The sequence below is a fragment of the Papio anubis genome, chromosome 2 (genome assembly GCF_008728515.1).
Source record: "Papio anubis isolate 15944 chromosome 2, Panubis1.0, whole genome shotgun sequence".
Lineage (NCBI taxonomy): Eukaryota > Metazoa > Chordata > Mammalia > Primates > Cercopithecidae > Papio > Papio anubis.
Genome location: NC_044977.1, coordinates 161,074,534 through 161,095,892, shown reverse-complemented (window position 1 = coordinate 161,095,892; position 21,359 = coordinate 161,074,534). Strand labels below are relative to the sequence as shown.

The following is a 21,359-nucleotide window of genomic DNA, read 5'->3' as shown; positions in this document are numbered from 1 at the left end:
CAGGATAACAGCTATTTTCAGGGAACAAGGGAAATAACCATGAAGTCTGACTGCCTGCGGGGCTGGACAGAAGAGAGTCATGTTTCTCTTCTTTCAGAAAGCGAATAGGAGAAATATCGCGGAATTATTTTCTCAGCAAGGAATAACCCTGGGAAAACGAATGCATTCCCGGGGGAGGTCTCTAAAATGGCCGCTCTGGGAGTGTCTGTCATATGGAGTTGTAGATAAGGGATGAAATATGCCCTCGTCTCCTGTAGCGTCCCCAGGCTTGCTAGGATTAGGAAATTCCAGCGTGGCGAATTCTAGTCAGATTGGTTGTCTGCTTGCAAACCCCGTTTCCTGTTAAGATGTTTATCAATGACAATGTGTGCCCAGCAGGACATGGATCTTCATCAGTAATTCTAGTTTCACCCTGGCCTTGTGATCTCAGTCTGCCTCTTTGCCCTTGTGATATTTTATTGCTTTTGAAGCATGTGGTCTCTGTGACCCACTCCCTATTCGTACACCCCTCCCCTTTTGAAACCCCTAATAAAAACTTGCTGGTTTTGCGGCTCAGGGGGCATCATGGAACCTGCCGACATGTGATGTCACCCCGGACACCCAGCTTTAAAATTTCTCTCTTTTGTATTCTTTCCCCTTCTTTATCAGACCAGCCAACACTTAGGGAAAATAGAAAAGAACGTACGTTGAAATATTGGGGGCTGGTTCCCCCAATAGAACATCCTTATGGAAGTTTCCAGTGGGCAATTTAATAACAAATGTTAGAAGTTGTTAGACTGGCTAGGATGTCCAATATCATAGCCACTAACCACATGTGATTATTTAAAGTTAAATTTTAATTAATTAAGAAATTAAGCTTTTTAGTGGCATTGATTACATTTTAAGTGCTTAATAGCCACATATGGCTAATGGCTACCATATCGATGAATGCAGATATAGAACATTTTCATCACTGCAGAAACTCCTATTGGACAGTGCTATGTTAGACCATGAGAAGTTTACCAGTTTCTGAGCCTCAGTACAAATAATCCTGACCATAGGCTTAAAACTGGACTTAGTACTGCTTGAGAAATCTAAGGGAATCTGACTGTGATGAAGGACAAAGAGCATTTTATCTGATTAACCCCCCTACACACAAAACTTCACATTTAACACCATTATACAAACCTCTTACAAGCTAACTCAGAAATTTGTTTCATTTTTTTCAGGGCAGCCCAGGTTCCAGAGGTGCTCCTGGGCAGTATGGAGAGAAGGGCTTCCCAGGAGATCCAGTAAGTTTTCAGGGCCCAACTGGCCCTGAATTTTATACTTGCTCCACAGTTCCTATCTCCTTTCCCTTTGTGTTTCCTGCTACCCTGTAGGCACATGCTTGTCTTAGGAGTAGAGGTGATAGGTGTTGGCTGAGGCTTTGGGAAAAGTCTGTTTGCGTCTTATCTGGGTTAGGGCCATCTTCTGAGTCCTTATGGTACGTTGAGACTTTCTGCTTCCTTTGGGAGAACATTTCCATAGCTTTATTTATTGGACTTCTAATCTTGCAGACCTATAGATTCACTATTTGCAGACTCAGTTACAGGGGAATCTTTTTACACCCTTGAGGGAATAGCCTAAGAATGTTTGAACCAGTGCACCAGTGAAGCTGCCATCATAGAAAAGGGAAAATCTCAATGTAGCAATAACTCTTTTAATTATTTATTTATTACCAAATCTTCAAACTTGAGGAAGTACTGCTTTTATTTTTTTTCCAAAATCCTGCAAGTTTCAAATGTGAAAAATTTTCTCACACCTCTTATACCTTGACCCAAATTAACTTAGTACTTGAACATCATACCATTTTGGAGAAAAAGCTGGTATTTCTGGATTCTAAACTACTTTTAAAAATCTTTCTCTAGGGTAATCCAGGACAAAACAGTGACATCAAAGGACAAAAGGGCTCCAAAGGAGAACAAGGAAGACAAGTAATTTGATCTATTTTATCTATGAGTTGATTAATTCTGTTATTGATCCAAGTAAATTTAGTAAGATATGTAACCTTTCTGTAATTGAACAAATGCTCTTAAGACCACATTTAAAAGACCTTTATTTTTTGGTATGCATATTTGTAGTAGGGTACACTTTTATGAGCAAAATTATGAAGTTTCTGGCAAGTGATATTATTTGGGAAAATGTAGTAGCAGTGCATGTTGCTATGCTTTTTTCTTCTTTAAAGGACGTGTATAACTGACTGTTAATATGCAGAATGATCACAGTATGACATGTTTATTCTGCCATTTTAATAGTGATTGAGGTTTTGATGCTGATGCCTTTATGATTTATTCAGAATTTTTGCCTTTTGATCTTGAGGGAATTATTATATTTTTAGGGTAGAACTGGACAGAAAGGGGTGCAAGGCAGTCCTAGTTCCACAGGAAGCAGGGTAAGTATTTCTGTGGACATTTATTTCCCCTCCTTACCACTTGAAGATGACAGAGGCATTCAGAATATTTGTTGCACAGAGTTGACTGATTCAGGGCTGAAATATTTTTCAGGGCTTCTCCCTCTTGACACTATTGAAATTTGGGGCCAGATAATTATTTCTTGTGAATGGCTATGCTATGCATTGCCAGATGTTTTGCAGCATCCCTGGTCTCTACCCACTAGTATCAGCAGCACCACCCCTCCCCACTGCCCACTGGTGACATTCAAAAATGTCTGTAAATATTGTCAGATATCTGTGGTGGGTATAGTAGTGGTGGACTTGAGAGGCAAAATCACCCCTGGTTGAGAAACACTGAAATATAGTCGGCCTTTCCCTTTCCACCTTCCAGGTGTTTTGGGATGTCTTTGAAGAGAGCCAATGATTTTAACACAAAAGCTCTCCTTTGGTAGCTTACATAAGAATATTATGAACTAGGTAAATATACTTTCTCTTTACATGTTGCCAATGAGAAAGAGGACTCATGAATAAATTCTTCCTGAATGGACCAAAGCACTGGCAATTAGGGTCAAGTGGCAACCTTGAGGTGCTGGCATAACTTTACAGCATCCCATGTTATATCAAGCGTGTCACAGCAAAAAACGGAGACATTGGACTTCTCTATCTTTTTAAAAGGAACAACCAAGAAATAGCCTTTCTTTCTGTGGACTACTGAAGCTAGAAGTGATATTTATAATGTATTAAAAACTCCTCTCTCATGCGCTCAGCATGGACATCATTAAAAGAGAATAATGGACAAAGTCCTAGATTTGGCTCTGAGTTTTGTTCAAGAAGGAATTGAAAATGCTTGGATTTCTTTTCTAGTACAAATTTGGAATCTTCTCATTATTTTGAAGGCTGTGGCTGATTGCCCTTCTCTCTGGGATAGATGGTGAAGAAATGTGTTTTTATACCACTTGCCTTTGTTTATCTTGAACCACAGTTCTTGAAGGAGAAGAGCTGGAGTTGGAAGGGGTTAGGCTTCCCAAAGCTTCTGGTAAAATCTTTCGGACTTTGCCATTTTCTTCACACGAGAGAATTAAAATGTAATAAGAGGAAACAGTACAGCAGCAAGATGAGCTAAATGCTATAAATTTTAAAGATAAGTGTGTATTTTTGTTGGTTTAAGAGGAAATACTTTTAGTTTAAAATAGCTTTATAACTGACACATCAATCAGGTACTTTAAAAAAAGAGATGCCAGGAGTGGTGTAGGCAATAAATCATGGACAAACCAGCCAATTACTTTTAAGTCATTCTAAGGACATGAGGCTCTCGGCTCCCTCCTCATCTTCTACCCATCTCACTGCTGACCTCCTCCTTTGTAATTTCTTTTCTCCTGAATTAAACAAGGTAACATTGATATAAAACAACATCAGGTTTTCTACCCTCTCCCCCAACTTTCCGATGCAGAATAGAATTCTCTGTGAGGGCGGGAGCATCTTAAGTGGATGATAAATTTTAAACAACATAAGCCAATCCAAGACATTGCCTTCTATGTGACAGAATTTCAACTTATGTAAATTAATTGTTTTACCTGTTGTTGCCAAAACAGTGGATCCACACACTGAAAACCACACTGGAATCCACATTCCAGGCCCTATGCTTTTTGCCTGCCATCCACAAAGAATACTTCTATAGCATCTATTTTGCACCAGGTCTTGCTCAGATCACATTCAAATATTAATTCATTTAATCCTCATAACATACCTGTGAGGTAGATACTATTATTATATCCATTTTTTACAAATGAAAAAAATCAAGAAACCTTGGGCAAGCTGCCCAAGGTCACAAGAGCTAGTAAGTAGCACAGCTGGGATTTGAATTCAATCCGTCTCCCTCCAGGGTCTGGGCTGTTAACCACACTGGGTGAGGTTTATTGGGCAATTTCCCTTTGCCACACAGGCTTTAAAGAACAAAACTGAGCTCAAGTCTGCCTGACTTTTAAGGACATATCTATAACCATTGTGCATACAGTCTGTTACACAGAATACACATTATTTTATCCTTGCTTTTTAATGAAGACAGAATTGTGATGTCATGGGAACTGTAGCCTCAATCTTTGTTTACTGTCTCTTCTCTGCTTTTTTATGTCAAGAGCTTTGGAGATTGATTCTGGGTACAAATAGCTGAAAAGTTTCAATGGGTAACTTCTTTCGAAGAGGATTTGCATCTTAAAAGCAAAAAGCCCCTTGAATCAAGGGGCAAAACCTCAGTGGAATCACTGTAAGCACTAGCCAACCTGGTGGAGCTGACACTTGATCTGGTAGTTTATTCTAAGGACCTTCAGAAGGTGGGCAGTTGAAAGAAAACAGCAGTTCTGAAATAATTTCCATGGCTACCTTTCTGAATAAATGAATGAAGGAATAGAATTTTTTAAAAAATACTTGCTTTGTACCTAAAGTAATCATAGTTGTTTATCACAACACTAAGTGAATTGGTGGTCAAGATGTTCCACGGCTCTCTCAAAGAAGCAAGGACAGGGGTTGAGGGGGTGATATGAGGGTGCAAATCTTATTCTTGCTGTTTAGGGATAAGGAAGTTAGGATCTGGGGCCTGAATCCTTTTCCCATTTGGTTACCCTCTGGAAAGGAGACTGTGTGACAACCACGAGGTAGAGGGCCTGAGCTGGCAATGTGAACTTGCTTCCGGATAGGCGCAGACAGAGATTTGGGCTTCAGGGATCAGCCAGGCTTTTTTGTCCTCTGTTGAACCTAGTGGTAGCCATTTGGACATTTGGATCACCATAGTTGAGCAGACCCCATCAGCCATTTATTTCTTGTAGAATTCTATAGACACTAGCCCCAGTGGGCCCATACGAGACACTAAATCTAGAAATTTTTTACCTTCTCCCAAGATACAATCACGGGCCCAGGACAGAGAGAAAGGGATGCGCCACAGCTCTTCTCCCGTGGGAAAGCTCTGATTAGCAGACAGTTCTTTTTGGAATTTGCTGGAGATGGAAATACAGAAGACAGGATCTTCAGGATGATTTGATTCTCTAAACAGCCTCCTGGATAATTGTTAGAGGCTGTCAGACTGGAACTGGGTCTGTAATGACTTTTAGATTGGTTTGCAATCAATCCTCCAAATGTTAGTCTGTAATTAAGTGCCCAGTGTGAAAGCTTGTCTATGGAAAACACCTCAGGGAAACTGTTTCTATGAGCTGCTCATTACTTATGTCAATCAGAGAATGAAAGAGGCTGATTTGCCTCAAGGAACCCCTCCATTCAGAGATCCACATACTAACATTTTGCCTTTTCTGTCCCAGGGAAGAGAAGGTCGAAGGGGACTCCAAGGTGTCTCAGTATGTAACCTTTACTTCCTGTTCTCTGTGGTTGATGGGACCAAGGACGTTTCTCCCATGTAGGTGGTGCTGGGAATCAAATCAGTAAGCATTTGACAAGGGTAGAGGAAGTGCCCAGTACTGGACATTATCCCCACTGACCCAATGATCACTGCAGCTCCCAGGAACAGAACAGTCCTAAGGAAAAGCCTGCCTGATAGATACCTGGTAGACAGGCAGAACCTGTGCAATTCCAAATATTGTGCGTTTGACTGCTCTTCATGTGCTTTGGGAATCAGCTTCAAGAGGTAAAAATTCCTTATTGGAATAAGAAACAAGTTTATGTTCATTACTTAGACAGTCTAGAACAGTAAAATCCTAGGCCAAGTAGAGGGTGAGCCATGAGTCAGACAAAATAGTACCTATTTCTGATGTACATACTATAAAGAGAAAATCTATATGGAAACAATGTGTAGAAAATCTTGACACTGGAAATTCTTGTTCAGGGAGAACCAGGAAATCCTGGACCTACAGGCACATTGGGAGCTGAAGGATTACAAGGCCCACAGGTGTGTTGGAATATTTTGTAAATATTGATAAATGCTGTAAAGTTATTCTGATGGGAAGAAGGCAGGTATTTCTGTATAAAAATAAATAACTGAGAATCTGCCCCCTGCCCTATTTTGCATTCCCCATCATGGGGTGGGGGATGATTTTGTTCCATCAAACTTGATTCATTATTTGCAGGTCACTAATAAGCCTTTGTAGAGGAAAGATGTGCTCTTGTGCTCACCTGGAATTGTGTCTTCATATTAGTAATAATGAATGATTAATACCTTCATATTACATTAGTAATTAACACCAGGATCAACAAATTGATTTTCCATAGCTGGAGTCCTGCATATACAGGCTCCTACAAAGGAAAATTAGTTGGAAGTTGGAAACTGCTACTTGACTTGCCTAAAGCTAACTCTACAGGGGTATCAGTATTTCTGAAATATGACTGATAGGGCTTTCTGTGAGCCATTTGCATCTTTCATGGTCATATCATTGGTAATATGAGCATCGGAAGTCAGAGCATCATAGTCTTGCTTCCCTCCATGCCAGAAGGGGAAGCTGTGGTCATTCTGCACATTCTGTAGCTTTGTAACACATTGTTGTTTAGTCGTCTTATGAAGCCCACTTTACATGAAGCCCAACTTAAGCCTGGACTTGTATGGAAGGGCCTGTGTAGCTGTGCCTATTCTAAGGTCTTCCCAGGAATTCATTTTTTTTTTTTTCTAGAAAGTTCAGATATTAGGACCAAACTGGAATTTGGGATTCTCTTGAGTGGTTCTGGGGTCCCTGAACCAAACCATGAGCTAGCAGTTTCTCTAGATTGGCTAGGGATGGGACCAGTCTAGATCCATTCCCAGGCTTTGGAGTGGATGTGGGGGTGGGAATGACAGTTACTTCAGATACCTCAGACATCCAAGCGTCCCTTTGACATTGAGACAGTGAATCAAGGCTCACCTGGTGGCTCCTGGGCAGCCCAGGGCCGTTTCACAGCTGATACTTCAATAGGAAGAAACGTTTTTGCTTCTATATGAGAGAACCACATGAGAACAATGTGTTTGATGGCAAATATGGCAGAAAAATAGACTATGATTCTTCTGATCAGGGTCTGCTGCTAAGATGCCCTTTTGTGCTAACTTGAAACAACTTTACTCTCTATTTTACAGATTGATAAGGGCTTTGGCTCAGGTAACCCGTCCCTTTAAAGGAATTCATCTGACTGTTGTTTGCATCTTACTTCCTTTTCTTATAGGTTTCATTTCCTGCTTTGGCCTATTTTTATTTCCTCTGTAGGAGAGGGATGAAGGTCTTATTTCCAGGCAGGGAATTCCTTAAAAAGATCTGGACCACTGAGTCCACTGGGCCTGTCCTCAATTACTCTTAACACATGCTTAATCTCAGGGTTAAAAGGCTGTGGGAAGGGTTGGATCATTGCTTTTCTGCAGGATGTTTCAAAAGAAACACTGAGAAGTAAGCTTTCATTGACATCATTGCATTATATTTCCTTTATTACCACTAAAGGGGTCACAGGGAAATCCTGGCAGCAAAGGAGAAAAAGGAAGCCAGGGGCACAAAGGACCTCAGGTAAGTGACAGAGACATTAGGCTCAATGACTCTCAACAATTATTTTCCTCTTACTGCAAAACAATCTTCACATATAATTTTTTGTATTATTTACATATACATTATTTCATTTCTGGATTATCTGGGGCAAAAATTTAGCACAGTTCAGATTCCTCATACATAGCTAAAGCACTCCTCTTTCTCCTTCACTGGGGTTTTACTCTGAAAGCACAGATCCATTTCATCAGCCTAAAGAAAGCATTTGGAAGAATACAAATATTCCCCAATCATAACATTTCCTCCAAAAACTGATACATTATTCTGCTTTTTCTAACTTTTAAAATTTATACGTGCCATGCACATATATCTCCCTTGACTACAGATATTTAAAATTGACTGTACAAAGATCCCTCGCTACTCAAAACTACTTGATTCCTACATTCACCTCTTGAATTCATTATCTGAATCTGTTTTTTTCCTGAGAAATAATAGTTTGGATGGCAAAAGATTCATAGGAAAAATGTTCTAAATCTATTCAGTTCTGCTCAGACAGCGAGAGTTCACAAGGCAAGGGATACCCATATTTCTATATTCCTAGCATGTGTGGTCAGTTATCTTTCGGATAATATGTGTGCGAAAGACACTTCTGCCCATTTTTTTATTGGAAAGCTGAAACATATCCCACATGCCGTTATGTATACGCATGTGGTACGGTGCACAAATGTGGCAGCAAAGTGTCTTGTTCTAAAATAATCAGTGCATTATGACAATTTCCCCACATTTGAAAATAGCATGTGTTGACTCAAGGGTGCCTTTTCTTTTTCTCACTAAGCCCCATATGGACTAGTGATGTCCCTGAAGATTAAAACATGTGGTCCTCTAACTAGGACTGGGACCTGAGTCATCTGGTTCAGCCCTGCCATCTGCCTCTCTCCTCCTGAGTGGCTGGATCTTTTGTTAAGGCTGCATCAAGGAGTTGTTGGGAATACCATGAAGGAAAGTGAAGTGTTTCTAATGGGCTTTCTAGGAATTACTATGGTGCCAACTTTTTAGTCTCTAATATTTTTTTCAGGGTTCTCCTGGGCTAATGGGAGCCAAAGGGAGCACTGGAAGACCTGGACTTTTGGGGAAAAAAGTAAATATTATTTCTGTTTTTTAATTCTTTTAAAAAACATATTTTAGATTTAATGGATAATTAATAATTGCATATATGTATGAGGTACAGTGTGATATTTTCTTTTTTTTAATTATACTTTAAGTTCTGGGATACGTGTGCAGAACAGGTAGGTTTGTTACATAGGTATACACGTGCCATGGTGGTTTGCTGCCCCCATTAACCTGTCATCTAGGTTTTAAGCCCCGTATGCATTAGGTATTTGTCCTAATGCTCTCCCTCCCCTTGCCCCCCACACCCTGACAGACCCTAGTGTGTGATGTTTCCCTCCCTGTGTCTATATGTTTCCATTGTTGAACTCCCACTTATGAGTGAGAACATGCAGTGTTTGTTCTGTTCCTGTGTTTGTTTGCTGAGAATGATGGCTTCCAGCTTCATCAATGTCCCTGTAGAGGACATGAATTCCCTCTTGAAAAAAGTAAATGTTATTTGTTATGGATTTCAAGTACAAAAGTACCTCAATTTTCTTCCTGATTTTCATGTTAATTCCTCACATGATTGAATCCAAGCACCATCAGCAAGTCACCAGCATTCCGCTAATGTGTTCTCTTCCTTCCATTGAGCAAAGAGTTTCTAACTGCTGACCTCTCCATGAAGCTGCTGTTTCCCTAGGAGAGAGTGATCTCACCCATCAGAAACAACTCTAAAAGATCGCTTTCACTCCCTGATTTCCTGAATTCAAGAATGCACGTGGTTGCTGAGTTGAGTGCAGGATGGGTGGTGTCAGAACTCAAATCCGTTAGTGCATGTGGTTCTGAAACCACGACTGTCTCTGAGGTGGCTCTGTTGGGGACTGTCAGAGAGCAAACTATTCACCTCATCAGAATCTGACTCCCCTGTTTAAAACCTTTCAATGGCCCCCTCTCCAGGGTCCTGTGACCTGTGCAGCCACACAGGTGGCCTTGCTGAGAAGAACCCCCTGCTGAGTTTAATGCTCTGCTGTCATGGTCTTGAATCTCATTTTTTAAGCAAAGGGCCTGAGTTTTCCTTTTACACTGAGCCAAGCAAATTGTATCATGGGTCTTGGCTTTCCCATGGCCTCCACGAAAATATTCAAACTTTAAGGTAGTTACAGCATAAGTAAATTCTGGGGAGCTAATGTATAACATGGTGACTATAGTTAACAATACAGTATCATATACTCGAAATTTTGCTAAGAGAGTAGATCTTAAATGCTCTCAACATAAAGCAAAAATAAAAAAGGAAAAGTAACAAGATAAGACAATAGACACATTACCTAACTTAACTGTGGCAATCATTTTACAACATGTATGTATATGAAATCATGTTTACACCTTAAACATACGCAGTTTTTTGTCAATAAGGTAGGGAGTCATTTACACGGTCCTTTGCTATTTGCCCCATTTCATTCTAAGGTTTCACTGCTTACCTCCCTCCTGTGTGCCTGCCTCAGGCCTCTCATTAATGCCTTCTCTCTTCCTGGATCACTCTCACCCCTTCCTTGCCCAGTCCCCTGACATACAACTCATCCTTCAGTCCTCAGCTTCTCTGCTCCTTGCCTTTCGGCAGCCTCCTCAGGCCCACCAAATCTGACTTAGACTACCCTTCTGTTTGCTCCCATAGCACCTTGAACCTTATCTTACAATATGATAATTGCCTGTCTAATTATTTCTCTTTCCAGCCAAGTGAGGGCAGGACCACCCCTAATGTGTTTATTTTGCAGTTCAATAAGTAATTGTTGGATAGGCAAATGCGTCAGCAAATGAGTCAACTTTCCCTGGAGTCAATTTTCTACTCTTTGCCTTTTCCTTCAGTCCTTTTATAACACTGGAAAAGCAGCACATCAGTCCAGCTCTGGGCTGTGCTAGGCATCTTCTGCTAGCTATGGAAAAACTATAATTTGTGCCCTACTCTCATCCCCTTAGTGAGCACTGACCCCTCACTGAGAACTTTGAGTCTTCTCATCGAGTGGACAGAACCAGGTTTGATGGTAGGAACCAGGTTTGATTTTACTGATCTGAAGCTCTTCTTGTCCCACTTACTAGGGAGAGCCTGGACTTCTTGGAGATCCAGGGCCAGTGGGGCAAACTGGGCAGCGAGGAAGACAGGTATGAAGTTTTGAAGTCCCTCCCCTCCCCAGATCTGAGTATTCAGTTCCAAGGTAAAGAGAAGGGGTTGACACCATCAGCTCAAGTGTGGAGGGCATGGAAGGTATCTCAGCATCTAGGAAGGTGTGTGAACATTTCTCCCACCTGCTAAAGCTCTCATTCCATAGATAGTCTGTCAATGTGAAGGAGAACAGCAAGCAGGAGAAGGGGGGTAGGCAGAGAGGATAATAGATGAGTTAGAACAGGGCATTTCAATACCTTAACAACCAGCGTGGCCACATAGATGCATATCCTTTGAAAAACAACACCGCCCATTTCTGCTCCCTTCTTGCAAAAGTCTAGGGTGACAATGACAGATAGAGGAACAGGGCTACGAAATGGGGCATTGCATTTTTAGGCCTGCACTCTGTCCTAATGGCTTTGGCTGTAACAAGATCTCAGCTCATGGAGCAGCCAGTATAGGAACAGTTATTTCATTTTAAAAAAATTAATGTTTATTACAAATGCTATACATAGATATCATAGAAAATTTACCAAGCACAAACATTATTCACAATAGCCAAGAAAATATGGACTCAACCTAAGTATCCATCAATGGATGAAAGGATAAAGAAAATGTGGTATGTATGCATAATGGAATATTATTCAGCCTTTAAAAAGAAGAAAATCTGGTCATTTGTGACAACATGGGTGAATCCAGAGGACATTATGTCAAATGAAATAAACCAGGCATGGAAAGTTAAATACGACAAGATCTCACTTATAGGTGAAATGTAAAAAAAGTCAAAATCATAGAAACAGAGAATTAAAATGGTAGTTACCAGAGGTGGTAACTGGGGAGATGTTGGTCAAAGTATATAAAATTTCAATTAGAAAGAAGGAATAAGTTCAAGAGATCTAGTGTATATCATGGTGACCACAGTTAATAACAATATATCGCATATTTGAAAATTGCAAAAAAAAAAAGAAGAAAAAAATATGGCAAATAAACATAAGGAGCCAGAGAACAAGTGATTAGGGCACAGCAAGTTTTTGACTTATGGCTACACCCACAATCCTTTGCCTCCATAAAGGCTTTCAATCTTCCTTCATTGCATTTTCTATCCATAAAATTAAATGCTTGTAGAATGGTTCAGCAAGTCTTAAAAATTGTCTTTTTATGTGATCTAATTTGAAAACATGAATCTAAAAGTAAAGGAAGAAAGAAGGAAAGAAGGAAGAGAGGAAGGAACGAGGGGAAGGGAAGAGAGAGAAGGAAAGAAAATTTACCCAGAATAAAAGATAGGAAAGAAAGAAAAAGTACTTATAATCCATCATTTTGAGCTATTTATCATTATCCTGGAAATTTTTAAAAATCACTCTATACAACGTATTGTGAGCATATTTTCATGTCATTACATTTTTCCCTCAACATCACTTTTAGTAGCTTCAAAATATTCTACTAAATGCATGTACATTCATTTATTTGACCAATATCTTGTTAATGGTTATTTAGCTTGCTTTCAGTTTTTCACTGTGATAAACAACACAGCAATGAACATTCATGTACCTAACTAAAATTTTGGACAAAGCCATAATGAATTTCTACGTAGAGATTTCTAAAGTAGTATAGCTGGATCAAAGAATATGTACATGTTTCATAAAGGCTTTGCACTCCATTACAAAGTGCCCTTAGGAAAATTCAAACAGTATGTGGATCCACGTGTTATTTTAGAAGAGTGTTTGTTTTAGGGCATCCACAACAACAGGTATTGTCACTTTTTTCCATCTTTACCATTGACAAAAATACGATCTCATTGCAGGGTCAAATTTGCATTGTTTTGTTACCAGTGAGGAAGAACATTTTTTCTGTATGTCTATTGACTATTTATAATCCTTCTTCAGAGAGTTCCTCAGCTGTATTGTTTGGATCAGCTCCTAATTTTCTAGGCAAGAAACTGCCACTGACTCCACAAGTCCCGAATGACCACTCCTCTGCTTCCTGCAATGTTTACAGAATGGAACTGGTCAAAGAAGTACAGGGAACATATCAGGGGGTGAGGAAAACACAGCAACACAGGGTTCAAGGTTCACCAGTTAGGCCCCTTCTGCATGGAAGTCCCCAGTGCTTCTCTTTTGACACTGTAGTCTCCCCAGTATAGATTAAAATTAATTTCCACTTTTGAGAAATTGAAATAAATTGGTGTGTTTACACAGGGAGATTCTGGCATCCCAGGCTATGGTCAGATGGGACGAAAAGGAATAAAGGTAAATATGGAAAGCAATTATTTTTATTAATTGATGAATCAAACTAAATAATACAAGAAGAAATGATCATACTGCAGAAGTGATATGTTGATGTATTTTTGTTCTGTGCTGAAAATTATAGGGCCCAAGAGGATTCCCTGGAGATGTGGGGCAGAAGGTATTGTATGCATGACGTTTTGAAATTACCGTGATCTTAACCTTCTACTTGAGAACTGAGATAAACCTGTAGGTCTGAATGAAATGGGAGCAATAAGGAGAAACCCAGGACAGTTGTTTTCCTTGGGCTTCCTGAGGAAAGAACCATATTTAACCCCTATGAATCTTTACATTGGAAAAGATTGTTCTGTCCATCATTGCCTGATGCCTCTGCCTTGAAAGCCTACCTCTGGGTATCCTTTCAAGTTCAGTACTCTCTTCTCTTCTTGATTTTCTGCCTTGGTGATTTCATTCAATATTCTTGGCTTTGGTTGTTGCTATTTGTTCTTCATTATTGTGCTCTTTATTTTCTCTCACGAGAAAGATTACAATATCCTTCTAATTGGGTTCCTACTTCCATCTTCTCCCTGATTCAGTTAATTCCAAACACTACTGTCCCTTGATTTTTTCCAAAGCATAGCGAAATTATGCAACTTTCCTACTCAAACATCTTCAAGAATTCCTCATTGCCTGCCAGATTGAAATCCATCTTCTTGCTGTAGAAACAGACATACCTTTCATCTCAACCCGAGTAGCTCAAGTTAGGTCTGTTTTATACACTGGAATTCTGTAAAAAGATCTCCCTTTTGAAAAAAAAAAAAAGTGTCCAGAACAATGTCTTCTATATAAGTGATGCTTATATTAAAATATAAAATATGAGTTAAAAATAGACTATCTAATTAATCAAATAAAGTATAGGAAAACTGTCAACTGTTGAATCCTCTTAAAACTGTTTTTAGTGAATTGATTACCAAAAGAGATTCTTAAGTACAAAAGGGTGCAAAAGGGACAATATAAATAACCATTAGGAAGAAAGCCCTCATTGTAGAGGATCAATTTTCCAATTTACTGATAAAGGGAGAAAATTAGCATAATTCAACTTATTGATAAATGTGAAATAAGCATATTGATAAATAACTGTCAAAATTTTTAAAAATCAGAATATATTATTTTCACCTTCAACTTTTTCATAAATGTTTTATGAATTTATAAAGTAATTCATTATTTATTATTTCACATAGCTAATACTCCAAATGTTTTTCTGGGTTTTCAAGCATTTTCTTTGGATATTTTTAGTAACTGGATGACCACTGAATTGATATGTAGATGTAAATATTTATATTATTAGAAAATTTAAAATAGTTTGAAGAATAAGTGTACCAATGACTTAGTTCCAAATGACAGGAAAAGATGACATTAAATATTGCACTGGCCTTCATCAATATATAATTGTCATAATATCAATTAATTTTGAGTTCAGAGAGTTTTTAAAATTCTTTCATAGCAAATACTTCAACATCTTAACTTTTTATATCTGAATCTTCAGGGTAATATTGGTGATCCTGGAATTCCTGGGGGACCTGGACCCAAAGGATTTAGGGGACTAGCAGTAAGTAGCCTATAATTCCAGAAATGATAAATATTCCTTTGGCAGACTTTGGCTTTTATGTTGTAATAATAAATGTGGGATTATTGATTCAACCTGAGGGCATCTGAAATGCCACTTGCTAGCTGTGACCTTCAACACATCTTTTCAGGGTCTCTATTTCTGTAACATAAGAATTGAACTTAGTGATATGTAAGGTCACATTCAGCTCTAAAAGTTTATGGTTCAATAAATCAGAACTATTTTAAAGATTTACAAACTGATAACTTGCTGTTCCAAGAAATGTCAATGCCTTCCAGTCTTTTCTAAGGTGCATATTAAATCCTGGCATATTAACGCTGTGAGTGGAAATGAAGGTGACGGTGGGAAGATGTCCTTCCCACTGTGTCCCTGAGAGTTTCTGACGATTCCACTATACATCACAAGGTCATATGGGCTGTTTTGAGGAAGGCTATTGAGATCTTCTAATTAGCAAAGTGAAGAGTAGAATATTATGCTTACTTACTTAGAAGCAAAATGCTGAGACAAGCAGTCTTTCATTTGAAAGTTTGAGTGCCATATCAGTGGTCACCATCAGTGTGAATAAAGATGCAACTCAATGGATACTTTCCATCTGGCTGGATGAATTTCATTAGTATTCATATCCATCACTTTGAGGTATGAGAATGACCTAACCCACTCATGTCCTCTTATGTGTGTAGGGAATCATTTTTCTTATTTGATCTTTTACAGATGTGAGTTTTCTTATTAGATCTCTGTGTGCCCTCATATATTGCTTTTCCTATTAGCACCAATCCCAATTTATGGCTAATTAAGATTGAAATGCACAGCCAGTGCCAGAACAAAGTATATCACTATTAAAGAGGCTAGGAGGGAAATGGATGTTTACTAGTCATTAAAAATACATTGTTTATATCACAAGCAATTTACCTGACTTCAATTAATAGCTGCTGTCTTTAAAATATATATTTTTTTAATTAGAAAGTCTTATAGAAACTGAAGTAGTCCCCATAGATAGACAATGTTGAAACTAATGTATTGATATATTCCTATCTGCAGCTCACTGTAGGCTTGAGAGGTGAAGAGGGATCTCAAGGACTCCCAGGCCCTCCTGGACAGACAGTAAGTGTACCCATAAGAACTAAGTAGGACATAGTAGTTTCCAGTATGTTCCATGGAAAGGGCATAACATTTAAAGTCAAATGCACTGGATTTAAGTCCAGATTCTGCTTTTTACTAGCTGTATGACCCAGTCACTGGGTCCTTCAGTTTATTCGTAAAATGAGGGGATGACATATTCTATCCTAACTACTTCAAAAGGTAGCTGTGAGGATCAGATAATCAAATGTGAATACTCTTTGTAAACTGTAAGGTTTACAAATAGTAATATTACATTGCAAAATAATTAATAGTAAATAAAATATATAAAGTACAATGTAAATAGTTAATATTGGTTAACTCCAGTATTAACTCCAGGTTGATGGAGTTTACCAAAACCACGATTGTTGCCTTCCTATCCTCAAAATTTAGACTTTAGAGAGATTTGGAAATATAGGCGCAACTTCCCCCTATGATTCCATTAAAGAAAAATGGCACCTCTGGAAGCGTTCCCAGGCAGAGTCAGGCATATCTCCCACTGACGAAATAGCCATCTCTCTATTTTAGTGCCTCCCACGTTGTTGTAATGGTTTAGTTACACGTCTGTCTCTCCTAACAAGCACAGTCAGGTGAGAATTAAATATTGCGAGCACCTGTGTTTTGTGGCGGAGGCCCAGGCAGCATTGTGTAAGGAATGGATAAGCTGCTTATCTTGTTTTGTGCATTGTGAGTTTTTTCTGATTACTTGAAGAGGTTCTTGAACTTGGGACTTTATTATAAAAACAAAAAATATGAATGGTTTTGTGGACAACTGAATCCATGTTAGAATGACAATCAACTAACTTTAAGGATACTCTGATACAATATTTACTTTTTTGGCATTAGGCAATGCGTGAATATTCCTAGTCACGTGAGTGAGAATGTAGTCTCTGGGCCGATCTGGTCTGTTCTGGATTTATCTCCTTAGATTCTGGGGCTCTCATCTGGGGACACCCACATCTTCCTGGTCTTGTGCTTGGCCCAGCTAGTCTGGACTGGAATTTGGCTTGTCTCAGGCTCTTGATCCTCAGCCTCTGCTTAAGAACTTGCTCAAAGTTATTCAAGGGCTCGCTCTTTCAGGACATCCTCTCCATGGTTCTGATTCTCTGGAAAATGTGGACTGCCTACTCTGTGTATTAGCCAGAAACTGTTTATCTCTCTGTTTAAATGGTCATGCATTATTTTCTGTTGTCTGCCATAACTTGTAAAAGTAAGAATGACACTACGTGTTTTTGTGAATGAATAATTTCCTGATTTGAGTTAGAAAGTTAGTATGTCCCAATGGGTACAATTAGGGATGTCACAACAGTTCTGGTTAACTCCAGCAATCCACAATAGGCCACGTAGACATTCAGCAGACCTTTAACTGTTTATTGGATGGATGGACCAATGGAGAAGTGACCCAGTTGTCATTTAGGACAGAGGTTCTTATGCCGACATCCCTGGTTGAACCTCTGAGGGACTCGATGAAATTGTACAAGTGTAAGCATGAATCACGTTTTTTTTTTTTTAAGTGAGCATGCAGGCATTCATTAGTTGCCCAAGGGAACCTATATATGCAAGTATATTAAGAATCACAGCCAAGGAGAAGCCTGATCCTAATTAATGGAAGTAAGAAGGAGCAAAGAGAAGCTCAAGCTGCCAAGAAAGACTGACTGCTTTCAGGAAGTCTTCCTTGATTCATCTCACCAAATTATTTGTTTTGCTTTGGTCCATAATCTCTTGGCATTTATGAGCTTATTGTAATGATTTAGTTACACTTCTGTAACTCTTCTTTTATGTAATGTTTATTTTGCTGTGTATTTTGCTGTGTAATTGTCTTTGGGTCTTTCTCATATGTAGAGGCTGTTTCTTATTTCCTGTGTTTTATTTACATTCTTGATGTGTAATATAACTGTTCCTCTGAATTCCAATAAATTACTCTCCTTGGCACTGCCCTTTGGAAAGTATGCTGTTTATAATTTTAAGTATTCTTATGAGAAATGCCTTCCTCTAAGTATTATATCTTTAGTACAGATATCTTTAAGAAATACCTTTGTTTCTTCTTATCACTGAAGAAAAATAATTTCATTAACTTTGGTAGACATTAGCTTACCTGATCTAACACTGAAACAAAAAATTTACACCCTCGATGTGAGTAGAGAAAATACATGGCAATTAATCCACTGGGTTCAGGAATATTTTAACTACTCTCTACCAGCTGTGCTTTTAAGAAAGATTTTTGTTTTCTCTTGTTTTATTACTAAAGACTTCAGTTGGCATACCACTAACTTGCTCTGTTTTTGTTTTTCCTAGGGCATTAAAGGCATGGCAGGGCAGCCTGTATATTCTGTATGTATCTCCTTATTCACGAAAGAAAACTCAACAAGTTCACTGGGAAATAAACACAGCTACTCAAAGGTCACTGTACTCATGTTTCTTTTCTCTCTCTTTTTTCCACATTTACAGCAATGTGATCTGATCCGGTTTTTACGGGAACGTAGTCGTGAGTATCTGTTATGGAATGAGAGCATCCATCAGTGGTTGGTGAGGCACTTAGGATTGTATGCAGTGTGAGTATGTGAGATCAGCAGACTGAGTTCACTGGTGGGAAGCCTCTGTAACAAGTTTGCCTGGAGTGCTTACTGTAGAACATCGCACATTAAAGGAGAGAGGAAAGGGGGTATAAGTAAAAGTGCCTTCGCTCATGGGGGCAATGCAGACATCAAAAGAAAACATGCATATGGGCAAATTAGAGAAAAACCCAAAAGGTTATGAGCAAAAGGACTGGAGGGCATGGCGTTACGGGGATGATCATGGGGGTTTGGGACTAGTCGGTTAGTTACTCAGTTAATAAAGGATGTTTGCATAGGGGTAACTGAATCCAGCTATGGGAAAGTGATGAGAGTGGCAAAAAATGGTTTCAGAAAAGAAATAAAGCAGGAGTTGACATAAAGAGGTTGTCTTTGGTTATAAAGAAGGAAAAATAAGGTAGAAAAGCCTAGTGATATCATTTCTGAAAATTTGTCCCAAGGAAATACAGCAAAAGCAAGAAAAAAATATAGGTAAATATGATTGGTGGAATATTATTTACTAAAGCAAAGTGATTATACATTTAGACTGTTTACACTTATAGAAAAATTAGGTTACAATATATCATCTTCTGAGAAAATATTAACCAAATGTAGTTTTTATGAAGACAATCAAACTTTGAAAAATACAGGCATTAAATATTATAAAATGAAGTTGAATCCTCATTATTTTTGCATGTAGGTAAATACATACATAGAAACAAGTACTAGAAGCAATAGTAGAAAAACAATGATTTACTGTGTTCAAGGAGATAGAATTTTAGGAGATCTGTCTTTCTTCATTATGTTTCCATTGTGGTTTTTAAATAATCATAATCAGAAGAATGTAAAAGGGGAAAATCAGAGACTTTACTGAAGGAGACTAGATAAAAATGTTGTCATTGCAAGTATATGGCAAGGAAAGAACAGCAAAAAAGCAGGTTTAGAATAACTGTCAGGCTAGCAGAGGAGAGGCTGAGTGTCACCAAGGATGAGTAAGCAGAGGAGGAATTGTGAAGGGAAATCAATTGGTTGGAGAAGATGGTGAGTTTACATATTTTGGAGGTAGAGGAATGTTGTGTAGACCCTACATGAAATGATCGACCCAGTGAAATGGGGCTTTTGTAAAGGTGAGGGAAGGAGACTCAGATGTTGAAATCATTCAGTGCTAGTGGTCCTTAAAAACACATGGATGGATGAGGTTTCTCAAAATGTAAAACTAGAGAGTCAGAAACAGAATCTCAAGAGGTTTCTGTTTCTTGGCAAAAAGAGTGGGGCCAAGGTACAGAAAAATGGCATTCCAGAGATGTGAGAGTCCTGCCAAATGTGGGCAGCTTGAAAGGAGGCAAGAGGAAGGAGGCAATGGAGAGGAGATTCAAAGGGAGGAGATAGCGGGAAAGGCTGTTCAGTACACAGGAGGAGATGAGAACTAGGGACTGGGACTACAGGGAGAGAAAAAGGGAAGAACCATTGTAGGAGAAACGAATGTGGGATCAACCTTCCTCAAGAAGTTGCCAGTCTTCTCAGTAAAATCAAATGATGTCTTCCCAAAGAAGACCAAAGTTAGGTGGAAGGGGCTGGGGAGGTGAGGACCAGCCTTGGAGGGTTTGGAATTTGAAGAGAGAAGTTTTCCAACATAGAATAAAAGGAGTTAGCCCATAAAACAGGAGGTCAGAGAAGAGTAGGCAAGTTCTATAACCACACAGGGCACTGATTGGATAACACAGAACTCCAGGATGCAGACTGGAGATAAATATGCAGGCAACAGGCTGTTAGAGCTGATCTAAATGGCCTCACTTAATAGCTGACATTTCCAAGGTTTCTCATCTAACATCATTTGCTCCTCAGTCCAGTAGCAGCTCTGTGGCACACAGGGGTGAGGGCCAGGCTGAGACCTTCTTTGGAGAATAAAAGAAGGTGTCTAGGAGGCTGGGGAAAATTAAGAGAGAAAGGGGGTGGTTGAGAATAAAACAGAAGAGCCCAAGTGATTAGCATTTTGGAGGGAGATACATAAATAAAGAATTTTAGGAAAAATCAACTTAAAGGAAATTGCTCAAAAGAATTTAAGTAATTTTCCCCTAAGTCACCCAGCTCTACCAGACTCAAACCCAGCAGGTGTTTCTGCTTCTAGAGCCTGTGCTTGTAGCCTTGGAGCTGTGTTTGAAGTGAACAAGTGGAAGTACAGGAAAAAGGGGTCTGTGTTGAGCCTCCAGATGCAAAGGAGGCTGTGGGTTATGTGTGCTGTCTGATGGCAGTTAGCGTCCCAGTGGCCGTGGGGTTAAGACAAACAAGAGGTGTTCACAGGGTGGATGGCAGGGGACCACTACTGCATGACAGCAAGACAGAAGGCTGGTGTGTTGCCAGTGTTAATAATATCTTTTATTATATTGGAGTGACTCATTTGCTTCCTAGGAATAGAGTGAAATGAACATGGAAATTGTTAGACCTGTGGTTTCTTAAAGATGTATCAATACTTGCCCTGATTCCTCTCAGTTTTACAGAGTAAATCAGAGAAACCAGATGGTGTTTTGCTCAGGAGAAACACTTGGGGTTTTTTCTTTCTCCCTCTGGATGTGGAGATCACTCAAACAGAGGAGCTGTGCTTTTTATCAAAGACAAAATTCACTTGGAAATCCCCCCATGGTTGTACAGGAAAATAAAGGCTCCGAAGATATTCATCAGGGAAGAAAATAAGAACCCATATTTTAGCCTTGCGTTGCTGAATGACTCTCAGAAGGCTATAAGAA

The 21,359-nt window shown here is 39.1% G+C and overlaps 1 protein-coding gene across 3 annotated transcripts in view; it reads left to right on the top strand.

Annotated features, from left to right (window-relative positions):
• Nucleotides 1-21,359, top strand: part of COL6A5 (collagen type VI alpha 5 chain) — a 130,617-nt gene that overhangs the window by 63,121 nt on the left and 46,137 nt on the right. For all 3 annotated transcript variants that reach the window (XM_021934872.2, XM_003895127.4, XM_021934871.2), the window contains exons 18-31: nt 1,209-1,271; nt 1,890-1,955; nt 2,360-2,413; nt 5,722-5,757; nt 6,243-6,305; nt 7,813-7,875; nt 8,927-8,989; nt 11,035-11,097; nt 13,294-13,344; nt 13,466-13,501; nt 14,867-14,929; nt 15,986-16,048; nt 18,359-18,394; nt 18,512-18,548. In XM_021934872.2, the coding sequence (XP_021790564.2) occupies nt 1,209-1,271; nt 1,890-1,955; nt 2,360-2,413; nt 5,722-5,757; nt 6,243-6,305; nt 7,813-7,875; nt 8,927-8,989; nt 11,035-11,097; nt 13,294-13,344; nt 13,466-13,501; nt 14,867-14,929; nt 15,986-16,048; nt 18,359-18,394; nt 18,512-18,548 (757 nt within the window). The remainder of the gene's footprint in view (nt 1-1,208; nt 1,272-1,889; nt 1,956-2,359; nt 2,414-5,721; nt 5,758-6,242; nt 6,306-7,812; nt 7,876-8,926; nt 8,990-11,034; nt 11,098-13,293; nt 13,345-13,465; nt 13,502-14,866; nt 14,930-15,985; nt 16,049-18,358; nt 18,395-18,511; nt 18,549-21,359) is intronic.